The sequence below is a fragment of the Mandrillus leucophaeus genome, unplaced genomic scaffold (genome assembly GCF_000951045.1).
Source record: "Mandrillus leucophaeus isolate KB7577 unplaced genomic scaffold, Mleu.le_1.0 Scaffold256, whole genome shotgun sequence".
NCBI lineage: Eukaryota > Metazoa > Chordata > Mammalia > Primates > Cercopithecidae > Mandrillus > Mandrillus leucophaeus.
The window spans coordinates 3,063,356-3,082,762 of record NW_012102654.1 but is presented as its reverse complement, the minus strand read 5'-3'; the positions used below and the strand labels follow the sequence as shown (position 1 = coordinate 3,082,762).

The 19,407-nt window shown below is 35.1% G+C and overlaps 1 protein-coding gene across 3 annotated transcripts in view; it reads right to left on the bottom strand.

The window, feature by feature from the left end:
- Positions 1 to 7,423: 7,423 nt before the first annotated feature.
- The window catches only part of FZD3 (frizzled class receptor 3), a 70,336-nt gene continuing 58,352 nt past the window's right edge, over positions 7,424 to 19,407 (bottom strand). For all 3 annotated transcript variants that reach the window (XM_011983899.1, XM_011983897.1, XM_011983898.1), the window contains 2 exons: positions 15,957 to 16,190; positions 7,424 to 9,073 (listed from right to left, as the gene is read on the bottom strand). In XM_011983899.1, the coding sequence (XP_011839289.1) occupies positions 8,860 to 9,073; positions 15,957 to 16,190 (448 nt within the window). In that variant the 3' untranslated portion in view covers positions 7,424 to 8,859. The remainder of the gene's footprint in view (positions 9,074 to 15,956; positions 16,191 to 19,407) is intronic.

Genomic DNA, 19,407 nt, shown 5'->3' with positions numbered 1-19,407 from the left:
TGGTAAAATATTTTAGTTTTGAAGAAACAGCTTCCACTGTTCTATTAAATAACAAGATAAGAGAATTTACTCGTTTTTGAGTTGTCGAACTTTTCTTTCTGGGGCTAGAGGAAAGGGATGGTGGATGGCATCAATATCAATCTTTATTATGCCAAAGTGAATGTCTAAATGAGTCATTCCTTCATATATGTGATACTTTTACACTTCAATGAGAAAATAAAACACAAAGATACAATTTGGCATTTGAAAATAAAAGCAGAAAAGTTGTTGGAAGTTGGGGTTAAAGACGTGGTGATTCTAGGGAAGTTAAATATTATAAAAAGATGAATGCTACAAAATTCGGATTTAGTCCAACTCACAGCTAAGGTAGAAATAGCACCTGATGGCAAGAGAATGTCCAGCCTAAAATTTTCACACTGGGGAGTCCTATATATGATTTTTAAAGTTTTTTAAGTTCATATAAAAAGAAAATAAGAGTATTTTTAAGTATACATTCACCTCAGCTCAATGTAAAGAACTACTGTGTTGATCTTGTCTCAGAAATATGGAATTATTTCATATTAAATGTTTCTGCTGACAAGATGAGTTCAGGGAAAAATTATCTGAGGCAGGGATAAGGGAAGACATTTGTAAATTTCCTTTTAAAAAATTAGAATGGGAGGAGTACAGAAATAGGAAAATGGTGGATGACTAAACATAAAGTAAATCACTCTAGGATTACTTGCTTTATCTTACAGGATATCCCATTATTAAAACCCAGAAAATATTAAATGAAATATCTGAATCTCAGATTCAATTTAACAAATGTGATCACAAAGACTTGCAGAGCCAGAGAACTGAAAACAATTTTTTTTTGGTACGCAATCAAAATAACATAATACAGGCATCTCTGAATGAGAAAGGCTGGGCATCTAATTTAATTTCTGACAGCCAGGAGAGTTACATGATCCAGTGAAATGACATAAGACAAGGAATCAAGTGGAGCTAAAGAATCACACCAGAAACCAGTATACCTTCCTATATCAACTTTCCACTATTCTCTAATCATCAGATCTTATCCCAACACCCAGATTTGAACCAGTGTTCAAAAGACTGATATGAGCTAATGTAGACAATCAGAGCAAACACAATGATCTTTAAAGGTAACAGGAACTTCCTTGGCCTAGTGCACAGAGAACACTTCATCTACCAGAGAAATCTGAAATGGAACTAATACAATCTCTTTTTTTTTTTTTTTGAGATGGAGTCTCGCTCCGCCGCCCAGGCTGGAGTGCAGTAGTGAGATCTCGGTTCACTGCAAGTTCCGTCTCCCAGGTTCACGCCATCCTCCTGCCTCAGCCTCCCGAGTAGCTGGGACTACAGGTGCTCGCCACCACACCCGGCTAATTTTTTTGTATTTTTAGTAGAGACGGGGGTTTCACCATGTTAGCCAGGACGGTCTTGATCTCCTGACCTCGTGATCCGCCTGCCTTGGCCTCCCAAAGTGTTGGGATTACAGGCGTGAGCCACTGCACCTGGCTAGTTTTTGTATTTTTAGTACAGAAGGGGTTTTGCCATGTTGACCAGGCTGTTCTGGAACTCCTGACCTCAGGTGATCCACCCACCTCAGCCTCCCAAAGTGCTGGGATTACAGGCGTGAGCCACTGCATCTGGCCTCAATCTCTACATTCTATCCGATGACATTTAAGGAACCCTTCGAGAAACATTTTCTGTATAGCCAGAAAAAAATTAAAAATAACAAGCCACACTGATCTCTAACAATACTTCAAATGAAGACATTCACTTGCCCATGGCAATCTGGCAACTATATTTACGTAATAAACCTAAGAATGCAGCTTAAGAATAATTACTGAACAAAAAATTTTCAATCAACTCCTCTGAAATTTCTTTTATATTTTATAATTATTTTAATATTGGTAAATTGAATAGCTTTTAAATTAGCCATATGAACCACTGCTTTGTTCACTAATTTGATCTTGAATACATTTTGTGTAAATTTTAGGCTAACTAGCTATATTCACATTTAAGAGAACAAAGACCACAAAATGTTATGTCATTCTTTTCTATATATCAATTTAAGGTGCTTATATTGGTACTTAAGAAGACTTTCCCATTTAAAAAAGCCATGTCTAATATTTATAACTTTCTTTCATTTTATTACCTGTAATATAATTTTCCTTTTTTGAAATTACTTAAAATCGCTAATGGAAAAAGTTGATAACATATCTGAATCCCATCAATTTACATGCAAATGACATTAATAATACAAGTCGATCTAGTAAAATAATACAAGTTGATCTAGTTCATGGGATGAATAACAAGAATAAAAATGAGACCAAAATAATGATTATAAAATGGTCATAGGAGAACTAAATGAGAGCTGGGTGGAATTTTAGACGCCATCTAAACTAATTCTCTTGTTCCCTAGAGAATGAGAAAATGGAGGCAGCACGAGGTAAAATGCCTTGTCCAAAGTTACACAGTTAACTGCAAAAGAGAGGCAAGACTAGAGATCAAGTTTCCTCACTCAAAATCCTATGGTATTTTTAAAAATAAAATAATGCATTTTTACTAATCATTAAAAAAAAATTCTGCCAATTTAGAAAATTTTTTTTGTTTAATTTTAGACTCCAGGATAGAAAATAGAAATTATTAAGCTCTAAGTTAAAAAAAAAAAAAACCAATAAGCACAACACAAAGAAATATCTGCAATTTAGCATATACAAACAAGTTGACTTATACAACAAAAAGCCTTAACGCTACAATAATAATAAAGTAATCCATCCTACTTCAGGAAATATGATAAAATATCAACCTTAAAAAATCTTTAAAGACTAACTTTACCAGTTAATGGTAATTAGCAAAATAATGAAACAGTGAATCTTCAAAATCTGAATTATTTCAAGGTGAAAAAACTTGTTTAATCTCTATTGGGAAAAACTGGTGACAGTGACCAATAAAATGAGCATAAAGTATAAGCAACACTTTCACACCAACAAAAATATTCAAGAAAGAACATAACAGATTTCCTGAGGCAGATGATGATTAAAAAAGTAATCTGAAGGAAATTATCCTTCAATGCATTTCAACAGATTGAACTACTATGTCTTAGGAAGTAAGTAATGTAGTGGTTTGGTGTTTGAGTGAAAACTTTACTTTCTTTTATATTTATGTCAACAGAATTTTACTTCCTAATTAGAGATCACAGAATAAGAAACATGTTTAACTCATATTAAATCTTTATATATTAAATGTTTATAAATCAACCAAATAGAAATGTCTACAAGGATGGCTGATTCTGGGTAGACTTTAACATTTTCATTCTTAGAAGACTTGGATCCTGAGAGAAAACTGTAATCCTATATCAATTTAATGACTAAAGAGGAGCACAGGATTAAGATTAAATCAGTAAAAAACCCAAGAGACTGATTACAGTCAGACGGAAGGCATAGTCTTCCTACTCCTTTCCCAAATTCATCTAATTGGAACAAAAGAAGGAGAGAAAAGAATGAAATTATGAAGAGATGCCAACACAATTATTTTCATACAAAATAGGTCAAAATTATGTAAGAATAATGTATAAGATTATACAGCTACTAGGAAATACAGCTGTATTAAATGTAAACATTTTTTCTTAATCAGTTGTAAAACTACATAAAAACACTTAAAAGAATCATGAGTTCCTTTGTAAATCTAGGTTCCATAAAAATGCTATCCTTTGTGAGTGAATGGAGAAAAAATCCTTACTTTACACAGTTTAAAAAAATTATAAATGTGTACAATTCTCATAGTGTGATGACTTAAAATGTAAAGTTTTGCCATGATGAAAACCAACAAGTGAATGACTTTTTCAAAACTGTTCTCAATCAGAAAGAATTAGGTACATAAAAGCCAAAAAGTCAAAGACAAGAAACGTTATAGGGTCTACATTCTTCTTTATATATATATATATTTTTATAATTTAAGTCAAGCTAATGTACTTACACAATTTCATATAAAAGGAAAAATATAATGAATATCCCCAAATTTGTTCTAGAAATTCAACTACATAAAATTTGAGAGCATACTCCGGTATAACACATATTAAAGAACCAATACAATTTAAAAGCATAACCTACTTTTTAAAGGTTAATTGGATGACCGATTTAAAGACTGTACCAAATGAATACTGGTCTAATTGCCTTATTTTGTTTGTTACTGCTAAAAAGAAATACTAATGAAGACTGTAACTTTGTTTTCTACAGCGCCCCCCCAAATTCTAACAAAATCAAATGATATCAGTAGAACAATTTATGGATCAGGCATGGTGGCTCATGCTTGTAATCCCAGTGCTTTAGGAGGCCAGGAGTTCAAGACCAGCCTGGTCAACATAGTGAGAACCATCTCTACAAAAAATTTAAAAAATTTGAATTAAGCCAGATGCAGTGACTCATGCCTGTAATCCTAGCACTTTGGGAGGCTGAGGTGGGCGGATCACTTGAGGTCAGGAGTTTGAGACCAGAACAGCGAAACTCCTGGCCAACATGGCAAAACTCCATCTCTACTAAAAACACAAAAACTAGCCGGGCGTGGTGGCATGCACCTGTAGTCCCAGTTACTTGGGAGGCTGAGGCAGGAGAATCACTTGAACCCAGGAGGTGGAGGATGCAGTGAGCCAAGATTGTGCCACTGCACTCCACCCTGGGCAACAAAGCCAGACTCCATCTCAAAAAAAGAAAAAAAAAAATTAAAATTAGCCAGGTGTAGTGGTGCACGCCTACAGTCTTAGTTACTTGGGAGGCTGAAGCTGGAGGACTGCTTGAGCCTAGGAGTTCAAGGTTACAATGGACTATGATTATGCCACTGCTCTCCAGCCTGTGTGACAGAGCAAGACCCTGTCTCTAAAAAAAATTTTTTTTAAGTAGAATAATTTATGGCTTACAGAGCATTATAATAAATGTTATTTCACTTGATCCTTACAATATCCAGTGAGGGAGGCTAAAACCAAAAATTACCTTATCCACATTTTACACTGAAGAAACAAGGACTCAGAGAAATTAAATGACCAGCCCAGTTGACATCATGAGTTAAATTCCAATCCCATGGGAATTTTCATTACACTAGACTACGTAAGTCATCCAAATATGGTAATATGTAAATGTACCTTTGGCATGTCAAAAAGCAATATAAATATCATCATAATGAAATTTTGGTATGTTGATATTTTCTAAGCTCCAGCAAATGATTCACTAATTTATATAAAAAAATTAAGTTGTTCCTTTCATTTCACAGAGATATAGCCTAAACTAAGATGGGTACAATTTGAGTTATTTCCAGCTATTATCACAAAGAAATTGATGAGGTAGGTTAAAATGTAGTAAATTTTTCTAATTTGAACACATTCTTAGAATTTTTATAAATCTGCTCTAAGAGCAGCAGAAAAAGGAAGGTTGATTTGAAGATTAATTTACCCAACTGGTCCACAAAGATCTAACAGCATAAGACTAAAAGGAGTCTAATTACTCACTTCTAAGAATCATTCTTTATCTTCTAAAATTAATTAAAAGGATTGGTACATGTCTGTACATATATTTCTTTAATTACAATAGTGACATGGACTGTTATCTATGCAAAATATGTTTCATTCAGTGTATTTTACATGCTTATTACCTGCCATATATTATTCTGGTAAAGCAGAGACTTCATTTCAAATACATTGGTTAAATTTAGATCTTTCCAATTTCTTTGATGTGAGACTCAGTACTAGAGTAAAAGCAAGTTGTGTGACAAGAATTGTTCATTTAAATATTTATTGAAAAACTGTATGAAGCCCTGTGCCAGCTGAGTTATTGACCAATTGTTCTTTGAAACAAACTGTTTTGAGTTTAATATTATCTTAGATCTTTTGTCTAATTATTGAATAAAACAATGTTGCTGAAATCAAAGTACTTTTTGAAAAGCTTTTGATAATATATTAACATTTTAGAGAGAACTATAGTTTTCTCAGTTGTCAACTGAAAAAAGAAAACACTAAACATTATCATATGCCAATCAAAGTTAAACATATGGTAGGAAAACTGTCCAGACTTACTCAGATTGGTTTAAGCTAGTTGAGACTTGAAACTGCTGCCCAAACTAAATACTGTTGTTTAAAACCATGGATTAACAATATTACATAAATTTTGTGGGACAAAATTAAGATACTTACTGAAAGTAACTGAAAAGTCACTATAGTATTCCCATACATACCAACAATTAATTTGACAGAGAAAATACAAATGAATATATAAAAATGTAGAAGCACGAAGTTAAGATTTTCATAGTGATGTTCACTTAACTGTCTATACTTGGCCCACTTGTAAAAGAAAACCAATTAACATTTTGGCAGTTGATAATATAATGCAGATGGCAATGAATGACAACATCTTCGAGCTCAAACTGGTACCTTCTACATTAACTTATTTTTGTTTGTGAATGTTTGTTTTGGTTCTCTCATGCTGTTTGCAGGAGAGATTCTCAGACAAAAGCTTCATGAATTATTGATAAATGAGTTGTTATATGTTTGGCTTTCAGAGAAAATGTTTATTAATTGTCAGTTATGAGGGAATTCAGACCTACCTGCCTTGAGCATTAACTCCAGTTCCAAGGCAGTGAACACAGAGAAAAACTGAAAACACTTTGGGCCAAATATTCAAATATCTCCCATGAAGAGTAAGTCATATTATCATATATGTACTTTGAAATATATAACATAATAGACAAATTATTACTATCAGAAAACTGACTTTGCTGCCTGAAGAGAAGATTCTTTTTCAACACCTAACTTCTTGGCAGTTTTTGTTTTAAAGGGTGAGAAAGAAAGTACACATGAATTCAACACATCAAGGAATATACTACAGCAGTCCTCACACCTCTTAAATCCACAATAACCTAATCCCTTATCATTCATAATGCTTTATGGTTTTCAAAGAGCTTTCACAGAATTTTTTTTCACTTGGTCTTAATTTGACAGCTTTGTGAGGTAGGTAGAGTAGGTATTTATCTTCTATCTTCATTTACTAACAAGGGAACTGAGGCTCGGAAAGTTGAATTGTTAAAGGTCATAAACTATAACAGCAGAAGGCAGAGCCAGGCCTCTTCAGAGTCTAGAATAAATCTTCAAAGTATGATTCTTGGATTATCTGCATAAGAATCACCTGCAGTATTTTTATAACTACAGATTTTTAAAGTCCTATCACTTTGGCCTTACTAAGTCTAAGAGTGAAGCCCAGAACTCAGCATCTGATGCAGAACAACTGAATATCAGATAATGATATGAAAGCCAAAGACTGAATCCATGTGGATGTTCATGTGATATATGATGCCATCAGATCAGCAGGGGCAAGTTATAGTAGTGAGTTTCAAGCCAGGCTGCAGATTAGAATCACCTGGAAAGCTTTTTTCCTTTTTAAGAAAGCTACCAATTCTTACTTGTATGAGGAGAAGGTGTTAGGCATCTGAAGTAACCCAAGTGATTCTTATCTGCAGTCAGGGTTGAGGACCCTTGTTTAAATATGCATTTTACATAATACATCCAGCATGTTCCAGCATTTTTCTTTCTCTTCTGATTATTTCATGCCTAATAAGGTTTACAGTTTATATTGTAAATTATTTAAACATTACCAGATAAACATTTTTTACTTTTTTTAAGATTAAATGATATTCATAGTAAGACTACTAATCATGCTTCATTTAGCTACAGTGATTTTCCAATATCAAATCAATCACCACTTTGGACTGAGGTTATATATATTTCAGTTGTAAACAAGAATGATCCAGAATCTGAAAATAAGGGTGTGGGGCAAAAGCTGTAGCCTACTGGCTATTGGGCAAGGCAAGTGCAGACAATCAACTCACTATAGGAGGGCCTGGAAGCCAAGGTCTGGTGGCTTTGGCAAGATCACATCTCACTATAGAAAAATACAACAATGAATACAGAGAAAATGTTTTGCCATTTTGTAAGTGTGGTTACCACAAAGAACCTTATAATGTATGATGTTTATCTTATTACATGCCTCCACAAAGCAAATTTTGAACATTAAGTTCTGTATGAATCAATACTATTACATGGGAAAAGATGGCCACAAATTAAAATTTTTCCATCATGCATATGGATAAGTTATAAAAACACAGCCAGTAAAAGTAATATTTACAAAAGTTAGAAAAACAGCACAATTATAGGGGAAAGAATGCCCATCTCTTTATTCCACTGCTAATCCAAATCCTGAATATCTCTGGATGAAGATTATTTCGATAGAATGCTGAGAGAACCTTTCATAGACTAATCAAATTCTTCTGTTATACTTTTATTCTATTAGCTAAAATACCCTTGCTGATTAAATTCTCCTACAGTTTAAAAACACAGTTCTTTTTTCACTTAGTGTAAATAAAACTACAAAGTCCTACTATTCATCTGAGAAGTAAACCTTGCATAGAAAATTTCTTTAATTCTGAAATTGTTTTATTAACTGAGCTACCAGAATGTTATCTCACAACTAGTTTACAGCATATGAAAGTTCACTACAAAGCAGTCACCACATATTTAGGATTTTTCTAAATATAAAATGAGTGGGTTTATAAAAATGCTTACCAGACAAATAATTATCTCTTCATAACCTAGAAAGACGAATTATTTTTGTGATGATAGAATTCTTAGTGTTTTGGATGCCTTGATGTTCCAAGTTTGATGCAATATAAAAAGCAAACATTTACCTTTCCAGTGGACACAATCTGTAGTTGACTGAAAGCATGTTAACAGTGAGTTACAGCAATCAGTCATGCAAAAGGCAAAGAATAAAATCTTTTTAAACAGCACAAGTTTTCCACCTTAGACAAGACAAATTAAGCACTGGTTCCATCTTCTTCAATAACCCGATTCATGCTGGTGCCATGTGTGATGTGAGTCATGGGATTATTACTGAGATCTCTGATGCTGCTATGTCGTGACTGTTCATTGAGTCGATGAGAACTACTATGCCTGGAGTGATCTGTTAGTCGTGACATGCTGCCATGAGGTAGTCTCTCCTCCATTCCTCTGTAACTGCAGGGCGTGTACCTGTCACGAGAGAGTTTATTTTGAAGTGGGTAACAGAACACACTAGAAAATTAATAACACTAATAATTTTCATAAAAACGCCTCAGTAAGGGAAATTATTAGGAAACCAACCCTGAGAAAGTAATAACCAACTTTTGATTGCTTAACTTCGTTAACACTGTAGAATTATTGACATGGCCAACAAAAGAGAAGAGATAATCCACTCAGAATTAAGGTTCCATTCATTCTCTGCAAAAGGACAGAAGCTAAGATTAAATAAGGCTGATCGATTTAAAGCTGCACTAGATATGGATACCTTTGTCATTCAAATGAGTTTTGAACAGGGTGGGTTCACGGAGAGGGGTAACAACAAATAGAAGAAATGTGGCATTGTCCCTGGCAGCCAAGAAGAGTGGCTATGATCAGTAGACGGGTACACTCAAATTTTATTAAAAGACTGATTGGAAGAGGGAGAATATGAAATCAGAGGTGAAATCGGTATAACCTAAAAAAAAAAATAAATGAATAAACTGGCAAGCAATGATGACAGTATGTGCCGAAAGCTGCTTTCCAGATAGCCCAGTTAACAACTGAATTAACTACCTGTAAATTATCTTAATTACCTCTCATCAGGGCTTCAGGCTGTGAAGATGCTCCTTCATGGAAGCTACATCTGCTTGGAAGTTACGTCCTAACACTTTGTAACCTATATTCTGGCTAAAGTAAATTCTTTGTACCTTCAGCTCTAGACCCAGCTTGGAGTATGTGAGCTGGGCTCCCTCTGCTAACTGCAGGCTGTCTCCTTCTCTACACTTATCTTGGAAAGCAGCAATGGAGCTGTTAAATTTTCTTTTGTTGCAGTCCTGACTCACCAAGCTTTGCCATGAGGAATGAGATTAGCTCTAGGCCAGTCAAGGTCAGGAAAATCAATTATGACTTTTTTATTAGGCCTTTGCTTATGGAGCTAGCATGCTATTTATCAATGATTCTGGCTTCATAGTGTGCTCTTTCAAGGTAAGGACCATATTTTATCCTTTAATCCCTAGTGCCTCAAGAAGTATTTGTTTAAAATACTTTTTGTTTATACTTACACCTATACATATACCATTTTGTAAAAGTATTTGATTTAGGATAATAAACCTCAAAGAAACCTTAGTATAATCTATAACTTTAATTAACATTAAGTTTTAAGTAACGTTTCTAAAAATAATATATAGCAGGCTAGGTGTTTTTTTTTTTTTTTTAAACAGTCATCAAAAAAACTAATCATAAGCAGCTGCAGATCTGTTGGCTGTCAGAAAGCGTTAATCCACCATTCCTTCACAAAAATAATTGTAACAAATTTCATGACTCAGTGTGAATTATTTATAAAATTTAAAGATACATTCATACACCACAGTGGTGATCTTCTAGTAACATTTTCATTAGATCAGAGTTTAAAACTTGAGAAGTCCTTTGAAAATTATTTTTTCAAAAAAACATGTATTTTGGCCGGGCGCAGTGGCTCTGGCCTGTAATCCCAGCACTTTGGGAGGCTGAGAAGGGCAGATCACCTGAGGTCAGGAGTCCAAGAGCAGCCTGGCGAACATGGTGAAACCCCGTCTCTACTAAAAATACAAAAATTAGCTGGGCGTGGTGGTGGACACCTGTAATCCCAGCTACTTGGGAGGTTGAGGCAGGAGAATTCCTTCAACCTTGGAGGCAGAGGTTGCAGTGAGCCGAGGTCGCACCACTGCTACAGCCTGGACGACTAGAGCGACACTCTGTCTCAAAAAACAAAAACATGTATTTTTGTTTCAGTAAAGCAAAAAAGAAAAGTTAAATATGAAAAGATAAATATTTTAAACATTTCTCATGTTAATAGGTAAAATGTTATTTCTCATTCATTAAAAGATAACTTCATATTTAGGACCTAAAACAGTTTTAAAATTGTTCGGCATGTTCTGGTAAATAATGACAATGTTTGCAGATGAAAACATTTCAGAATGGACTTGTTATTCTAGTCTAATAATTATTATTTTGCATAATGGCTGTTGCCTTAAAACTGAGTAGAAGATTTTTCCAAGTTTCCAAATATGACTTGGCAGCTGATTTGGAGATCTTTCACCTCTCAATGGCTACCCAAGCGTCTGTCTCAAATAAATATGGCAAATGAAAAGAGCAAAATATGATGCAGTTTTCTAGTAATGATATAAAGTTATCTTTTAAAAATCACTATATAAAAATACAAGCTGAGCATTTTCTAAAATGAAATATAAAGCTTTGAGTTACAAAAACTCAAATAATATATTTTTCATAGAAAAATTTACTATATTGAATAATTTTATCTAAATTCCTTAAGTGACACATATGGCCATCCACAAAACATTTTAGAATATGAACAACCTGCCCATGGATAATTAAGAGTCAACTACATAGAAAAGTAAATTTAAATATACTGTTTAATCTCAACTGTATATGTAGGAATTACCAAGTTTATTTTTTGACAGTCATTTAAACCACTGTGACCACTGACTCTAAAACACAATGTGAAAATGTAAATAAATTTTAATATAAGCTTAGACAAAACAATTAGGATGGTTAATTTGCTGCTATTGTCAAAAAGATACTGTGGTGCCTTCCAAAGTCAACATAAAAAAGCCTTGAAGACAACTGACTCTTTTTGAGTTTCCATAGTTTTTGCTATCACTAATCTAAATAACTGAATTAACTGTAGTTTTACTAATACCTCCTTATTTATTCCCTAGCTTTTTCTTGTCATGGCACTCACTTACCAACCTAATCATTCATTCCCAAACCTCCACCTACCTACTTATTCACTTCCTTTTTCACCCACCCTCTCATCTAACCACCAATTACTTACTCTTTGAAGCTGACATATGTGTGTAGGTGTATTCACCTCAGCCTATTTTGTTTTATATAGCACAGAGATCAATAATTATCCAGCAAAGAATCTGGGCCAGAGTGAGTATTGGGAAGTGTGTGTGTGTGTATGTGTGTGTGTGTGTGTGTGTGTGTGTGTGTGTGATCCCACAGCCAATGAGATGATTAGAAAATGACCAAAACGTAGTGTTGACACACAAAGTTAAAAACTGACTGAAGCAGAAGGAAATCTCCATGAGATGGCTTTTCAAATTACGACAATCCTTGTTCAGACTTCTGGTTCACCATAGTCTTGGAATCTCTCAAATCTGCCCTAAAGTTCTAGGTACAGCAAAGAGTCCTACAGTATGAGTACTCGTGCGCCACATTACAAAACACCTTCAGTAGGGTGCCACTGTCATTCTGGCTCCTGAATTTCTGGGAAAAATCCACATTATTTCTAAGGTCATTATTTATTTGATAGATGTGTACATTCCCTACTATATACATGCCTAGCACTGTGCTAGATACTGTGAAGGAATGTGGTGTCACTTAGTTCTTATTCTCTAGAAGTTGCAAACTTAGCTGAGGAAAGACAATTATACAGAAAATAGATCATAACAAAAAGAATGATAAGCAATTTCTCTGACTCACATGCCCATTGTTGTTCTTCCTGTATTATTATTACTGTGAATATTTCCCAAGGTCTTGTTTTTGGCCTGTTGTTCTTTTTTTAATAGTGACTCAAGGGATTCTAGCTCACAATTTTAATTGCCAACTACCTCATATTGATGATTGTAAACTTTCTTATCTAAGCTACAGCTCTGTTCAGATGAGAGTGGCTGAGATCTATTTTTAACTGCCCTCAGAAATTCTCTACTTAATATAAACTCATCTTTTACTGTTCATTCACCCTACTTATCTCCTCTAAGATATTTTCATGAACCAATCTGACCTTTCTCTTTCCTGCAGTTCTACATCTATTATCTTTAACACTCACTGTCTTAATTATATCCTGGCTTGTGCTATTATTTAATTGGTTCATATATATATGTCTTATCTTTCCTATAAGGTTATATGCTCCTAGAATGCATAAATTACATGTTACTTTTCTTCCATACACATCTTATCTTTCCTATAAGGTTATATGCTCCTAGAATGCATAAATTACATCTTACTTTCCTTCCATATACATCTTTATACACAGTATGTCACATGCATAGATATACTATAAATAATTATTCATTCATCATTGAAAGGATAAGGCCAGGCCGGACATGGTGGCTCATGCCTGTGCCAGCTCTTTGGGAGGCTGAGATGGGGAGATCACTTGAGGCCATGAGTTCGAGACCAGCCTGACCAATGTGTCAAAATCCCGTCTCTAATAAAAATAAAAAAAAATTAGCTGAGTGTGGTGGCACACACCTGTAATTCTAGCTACTCAGGGGGCTGAGGCATGAGAATCGCTGGAACCTGGCAGGCAGAGGTTGCAGTCAGCTGAGATAGTACCACTACACTCCAGCCTGGGCAACAAAGTGAGTCTCGGCCTCAAAAAAAAAATAAATAAATAAATAAATAAATAAAAGAAATAAAGAAAGGATAAGGCCGATAACGTCAAATAAAGCTGAGTTCATGGAGGGTGGTGACTGATAAATATATGTTAAAAGAATTCTGATTCCCTCCCTCCTTATCAGTATTTTTAGCTGGGACCCCTAAATTACTGTAGAAACTTCCTAACTAGTCTTACTCACAATTTTCTTCATTCCGATGCTATTGCCAAGTGATTTTTCTAAAATACAAATCTGATTTTCTCACTTCAATGCCTGAAGTCCTATGATAGTTTCTCACTGCTGTCAGGGAAAAATGCAAACTCCTCAGTATGAATTCCTCTCCGTCAGTTGCCGAAACATGCAGTCTATGCTCTAGCCATACCCACGTACCTAACTACCTGCCTGTCTTCGTTGCCTCTGCATGTGCTGTTTCCTTGTCTTTAACTCCCAACTGCCTCCTCTGAATCCTATTGAAAGTAGAAGAGACATCTCTTGCGAAGCTTTCACTTTCTATGATTTATTAAATGGTTTTCTTCTCTGATATCCCAATGCACCCTGTATACATTTTTACTATACCTACTGAAGTGTCTTGTAATTGACTGTTTACTCTTTTGTCTTCCTTCTCTGTATCCCCAGCACTTAGAAGAATGCTTCTCATATAGGAGCGCTAAGTGGAACAAAAGGAGGAAGGAAGGAGAAAGGATCCTTGTGGTTAAAATGAAGTCACTGGTGATGTTAGACGGTACAGTTCAGGCAGGTAGAGAGGAGAAAAAGACTACACTTTCAAGGCATAAAGGATGGATTAGGAAGAAAAATATTCAAAATAGTTATTTCCAAAATTTAGCCAGGAAAGGAAAAGAAAATGGATACAAGATAAATCAGCATCAAAGAAAGACTGCTGCTCTTTTAAACGCAGGGTAGCTGACCAACAGAAAGTAAAAGAAAACAAGTTAAGAGGAAAAAACAGAAGATTAAAAAAGGAAAGTACACAGAATCAGATCCTACACTAGGAGGACAGGGAGAAGACTGAGACTGACGGGACAGAAACAGCTGTGGAAACAGATGTTTTCAAGTGAACACAGAATCCTGTCAGTTTCAGGTATTATAATTTCCATTCTTTCAGTTTCCCAAACTAGAAATCTTAAAACAAACAAACAAAAAAACCCCAAAAAAGTCTTTAGCACATTCCTTTTCTCTAGCTGCTAATATTAATTTCTTACCAATCTCTATCATTTCTTCTTTCTTCTTCTTTTTTTTTTTTTTTTGAGACAGAGTTTTGCTCTTGTTGCCCAGGCTGGAGTGCAGTGGCATGATGTCAGCTCACTCCAACCTCCACCTCCCGGGGTTCAAGTGATTCTTCTGCCTCAGCCTCCTGAGTAGCTGGGATTATAGACGCCTGCCACCACATCTGGCTACATCATTTCTTCTTTCTAAATATCTTTCAGGTCAGCTCTTCCTCTCCTCCCACTGCCACCATTCTCCTAAAAGCCTTTATCACCTCTCAAATAAATTACTGAAAAAATCCCAAGCAGTTTCTAATTCTAGTGTCTCATTTTTCAAATTTAACAAGAAACGCACAGCCAGGCTTCTCTCAAACATTTTCTCTGTGAAACCAACCTCTCCCCAGCCACCAGAATTAATCACTCCTTCCTCTATGCTACTACTGTACCTAGTAAACAGGGGTTGGCAAACTAAGGCCTGCTGGCCAAATCCTATTTTTGCAAATAAAGTTTTATTGGAATGCAGTTACTTCTATTTGACTACATATTGTCTACGACTGCTTTCATGCTACAACAGCAGACTCAAATAGTTGCAATGGAGACCATATGGCTCATAAGGCCTAAAATATTTACTATCTGACTCTTTACGGAAAACGTTTGCTAACTCCTGAACTATACTATCATACTTATATGTTGCTTTGTCAATTACAATAGTAATAAAAGCTGATATGAGGTACTCGCTGAGGCAGGCACTGTTCCAAGGAATTAGGTAGGCTATGTCATTTAATTTGTACAACATTATTAAAGAGGCAGATATTACTATTTTCATTTTATAAATAAGGAAACTGAGGCTTATCATTCTAGATCCATGTTCTAAACCACAAACTGACTACACTTCTTTCTAAATAGACTGTGAGCTTATTAAGAGCAAAGATCATGCCTAAGTCATCTTTGTATTCTTAGGGCCTAGCACAGTGCCAGATGTAGTAGGTGTTCCATAATTGTTTACTAAATTAGTCTTACTAAAATAACCACTTTTACCCAGTGTTCTCCCTGCTCAATCCCCTGCAATAACTCCCATATTGCTTACCGCATCAAATCTAAACAACTCTGACTGACTTTAAGTCTGACCATAGTCTGGACAACTCTATCTGCAAAGTTCAAAGGCTTAATTATGTTCAACTTCTATTTCAGAATTGGCTGCTCTTCTTTCTTAAGCTGTATGACCATAATTCAGCTTATGAAATAAACTACACTACTAACAAAACTCACCTGCCATCACGTGATCTGTGGAGGCTGCCGTGGTAGCTGCTCACTTTGCTGTGGACGCTCCCTGCTTTGCTTCTTTGATCATCCACCATAGCCAGCTGAGTTGAAGAAGCATGGGTGGATGTTCCTTGAGTGGAAGTTCCCCTTGACTTTCTTATGATAGGAGTATTTGGGTCCCTCAGGAGAGACTGAGCAAAATCAGGTTCCTGGAGTACCTGTCGGCTCTCATTCACTATCCTAGACAACAAAATAGTAAGTTTAACATACATACCAATCTTCCCACAGACCAATAAGCAATACTTCTGTGCAACACTGATATTATTCTTGAAATTAATTGCTCGCCAAATTAGATCTATAGGACTGATATGAAGAAACATTGTTGACAGAGGAAAGACTATAACAACAATCCATGTCAATCTGTCCCCTAAGGTTAAGTATGATGGAAAAAGGCCTGTGTTAGAATAAGGAAATCAGGATTTTAGTTCCAACTTTATCAACAAAAACGTGATCTTAAGCATGTCATTATCTCCTCTTCCTTTCATTTCTTCATCTATAAAATGAAGGTATACAATTTCATCATTTCTAAAAGGTCCCTTTCAGCCAAAGAAATTTGTCATTCTCAAGATACTGAACTATTATGAAGATATAACTCTAAAATAGAAAAATTGTTTTCTTGCATGGTTTATATAACTAGTAGAGGCTTCACTGTAGCATGGATACAACATTTAAGTTGTAAGAGCAGTTGTTTTAGTGTACGAGTTGATTTTATGCAGAAGCAGTTGTCTAGTGCTGGAATAAACATGAGCAGTCATAATTAGAATAAAACAAAATGAAAAATTAAAGTTACAATTAAGTCTCAGACATATTAGAAGCTTAAAGGGAAACATTTAGGGGAAAAATTATTGTCAAAAACAAAAAATTCTAACTGCTATCAAAGGATTAAGTAGAAAGATGGCTTATGATGATGAACAAGGCAGTAATTAATACATGAGCTAAACAGTTGTAAAGGTTAGTGTCTTGGATTATGTAAATAAAGGACTTACTATGAAAAATCATAAAGTTAAAATCAGATCATCAATTTTACTTCAAAAATAAAACTCCAGCATGTAAAGACAGGATCATATATTGAGAAATTACATATATTATAAATTTTCACATTACAAAAGGATTGTCATTATTGCTGTTGTTTTTCATGTTGGGGTAGGTGGGCTGAAGGAAGTCTAGTATTTATCGAGTACTTTATATATATTCTTCTTTGAATCCCCTTAATAATGTCATCATTACAGAGATTCATGTCCTAAGAGTGTATTTCTAAGGGAATATTGGATATCTATTAATAACAGACATTATAATCCCCATTTCATAGACAAAGAAACTAAAGTTTTAAGAGATTAAAGAACTTTCAAAAAATCACACAACAAAACCAACAGTCAAGGATCAAACTTAAGTTTAAAGTCTTAGAGGCTAATTACAAGGTGATGATAAAACAGTGTTTATCTATATCTGGAAAACAAAGTGTCAAAAACATGACAGAAAAAAGAACAAGTCAAAAATAGTGGGAAAAAAAAATCTGGATTCGTTCCTCTGTCATCAATGACCTTATTCACATATATACATACATCCTACCAAGTCATTCTTGGTTGTTGACTTTATTTTCTAAACTTGGTTAAAACTGACTTCTAGTTGTCCCAAAAGTTTAACTCACGTTCAAATGGTGAAGGTTTGTCCCCTCATTTTACAGATAATGTCCAGAGAAATTAAGTGAAATGACCCAGGTAATCCAAAAGAGGATTTCTAAAAATATTTAAATCTATGTCAGAATTATTAGCATAAGTATGGTCTTAAATCTGGCTTCACTTAAGGGGAGAACATTAATTTGATTAGCACAATGTTAGAAACGAGTCTACAGCATAGTATAACAAAGCAGTTAAAAGCAAAGCTCTGGAGTCAGACTGTTTGGGTTTGAATCTATATGTCAGCAATCACTTGTTATGAAATCTTGGTTCTATGCCTCAGTTTCCTTATCTGTAAAATGATGTCCTCCCTCACAAGGCTGTTTACAGCATTAAATGATTTAATGTGTAAAGTGCTTAGAACAGTCTTTGAGTATTAAATATGCCCAATAAATTAGTACCCATTATTATGATTATCTTATAGTCGTTTCCCAAAGGCTAACCAGACAAATGCTAGAAATAGCCAAAGGGTGCCCACACTCTTGAATGCCAGAATAAGGGGCTGCCACTCCAGCTCAGAGCACATTCTGGCTTGGAAGATGACAAGGACTGTTGGTTGGAAATCCACAGCTGCAGAAAACCAAATGGAAGGGCCCGAGAGTTTTAACCAGTTTCAAAAGGATTTGGGCCCAACCAGTATCCCCGCAAACTATCCAGGATAAATCTCTCTGAGGAAAGCTTCAGTTTAGCTCTATCTGAAATTTCTAATGCAACTCTATTACAGAATTATTTATATATGGCCCAGAGGTGTCCAGGAATGTTTAATTCAAGTCCTTTCCTCAGCATCGTGTTTTACTGTGATTACAATACAGTTTTCCAAAGAATATACAAATAAATCACAGTAAATCCCAAAAGGGAGGAAACTCTAAGAGAGCAGGGTCTTGGCCTGTTCTGTTTGCTATCAAATCACTGGTATCCAAAAGTAGTTGGTGGCACATAGTAAGCATTCAACAAGACTTTCTTTTTTTTGTTTTTTTTATTATACTTTAAGTTTTAGGGTACATGTGCACAACATGCAGGTTTGTTACATACGTATACCTGTGCCATGTTGGTGTGCTGTACCCATTAACTCGTCATTTACATTAGGTATATCTCCTAATGCTATCCCTCCCCCCTACCCCCTCCCCACAACAGGCCCCAGTGTGTAATGTTCCCCTTCCTGTGTCCAAGTGTTCTCGTTGTTCAAAGAATGAATATGCCTAGAAGATAAATGTTTTTGGTTGCTATTGAGTGAGCTCATCCCCTTCTTTCCTTCTCTGCTCTACGAAATTATATTTAAAGGAGAAATGCATGATCTGATATCACTAGTAGCAGTCTCAGATATCAGAATAAGAAATGTATACAGTCATCCCTCAATTTCCTCAAGAGAGTGGTTCCAAGACCCCCTGTAGGTACCAAAATTCGAGGATGCTCAAGTCCTTATATAAAATGGCGTAGTATTTGCATACAACCTCTTGTATACTTTAAATCACCTCTAGATTACTTACAGTACCTCACTTGATTTGCATAGATTCAGTGTAGTGCTCAGCATGCAGCAAATTCAAGTTTTGCTTTTTGGAATTTTCTTGAATTTTTTTTTCCCAAATATTTTTGATCCATTGTTGGTTGAATCCACTGATATGGAACCCCCAGATACAAAAGGCTGACTGTATATTAAACTGTGATGTTAATATAATTTGTGTAACAGAAATTGTTAATTACTGGTATTTTAGTGAATATAA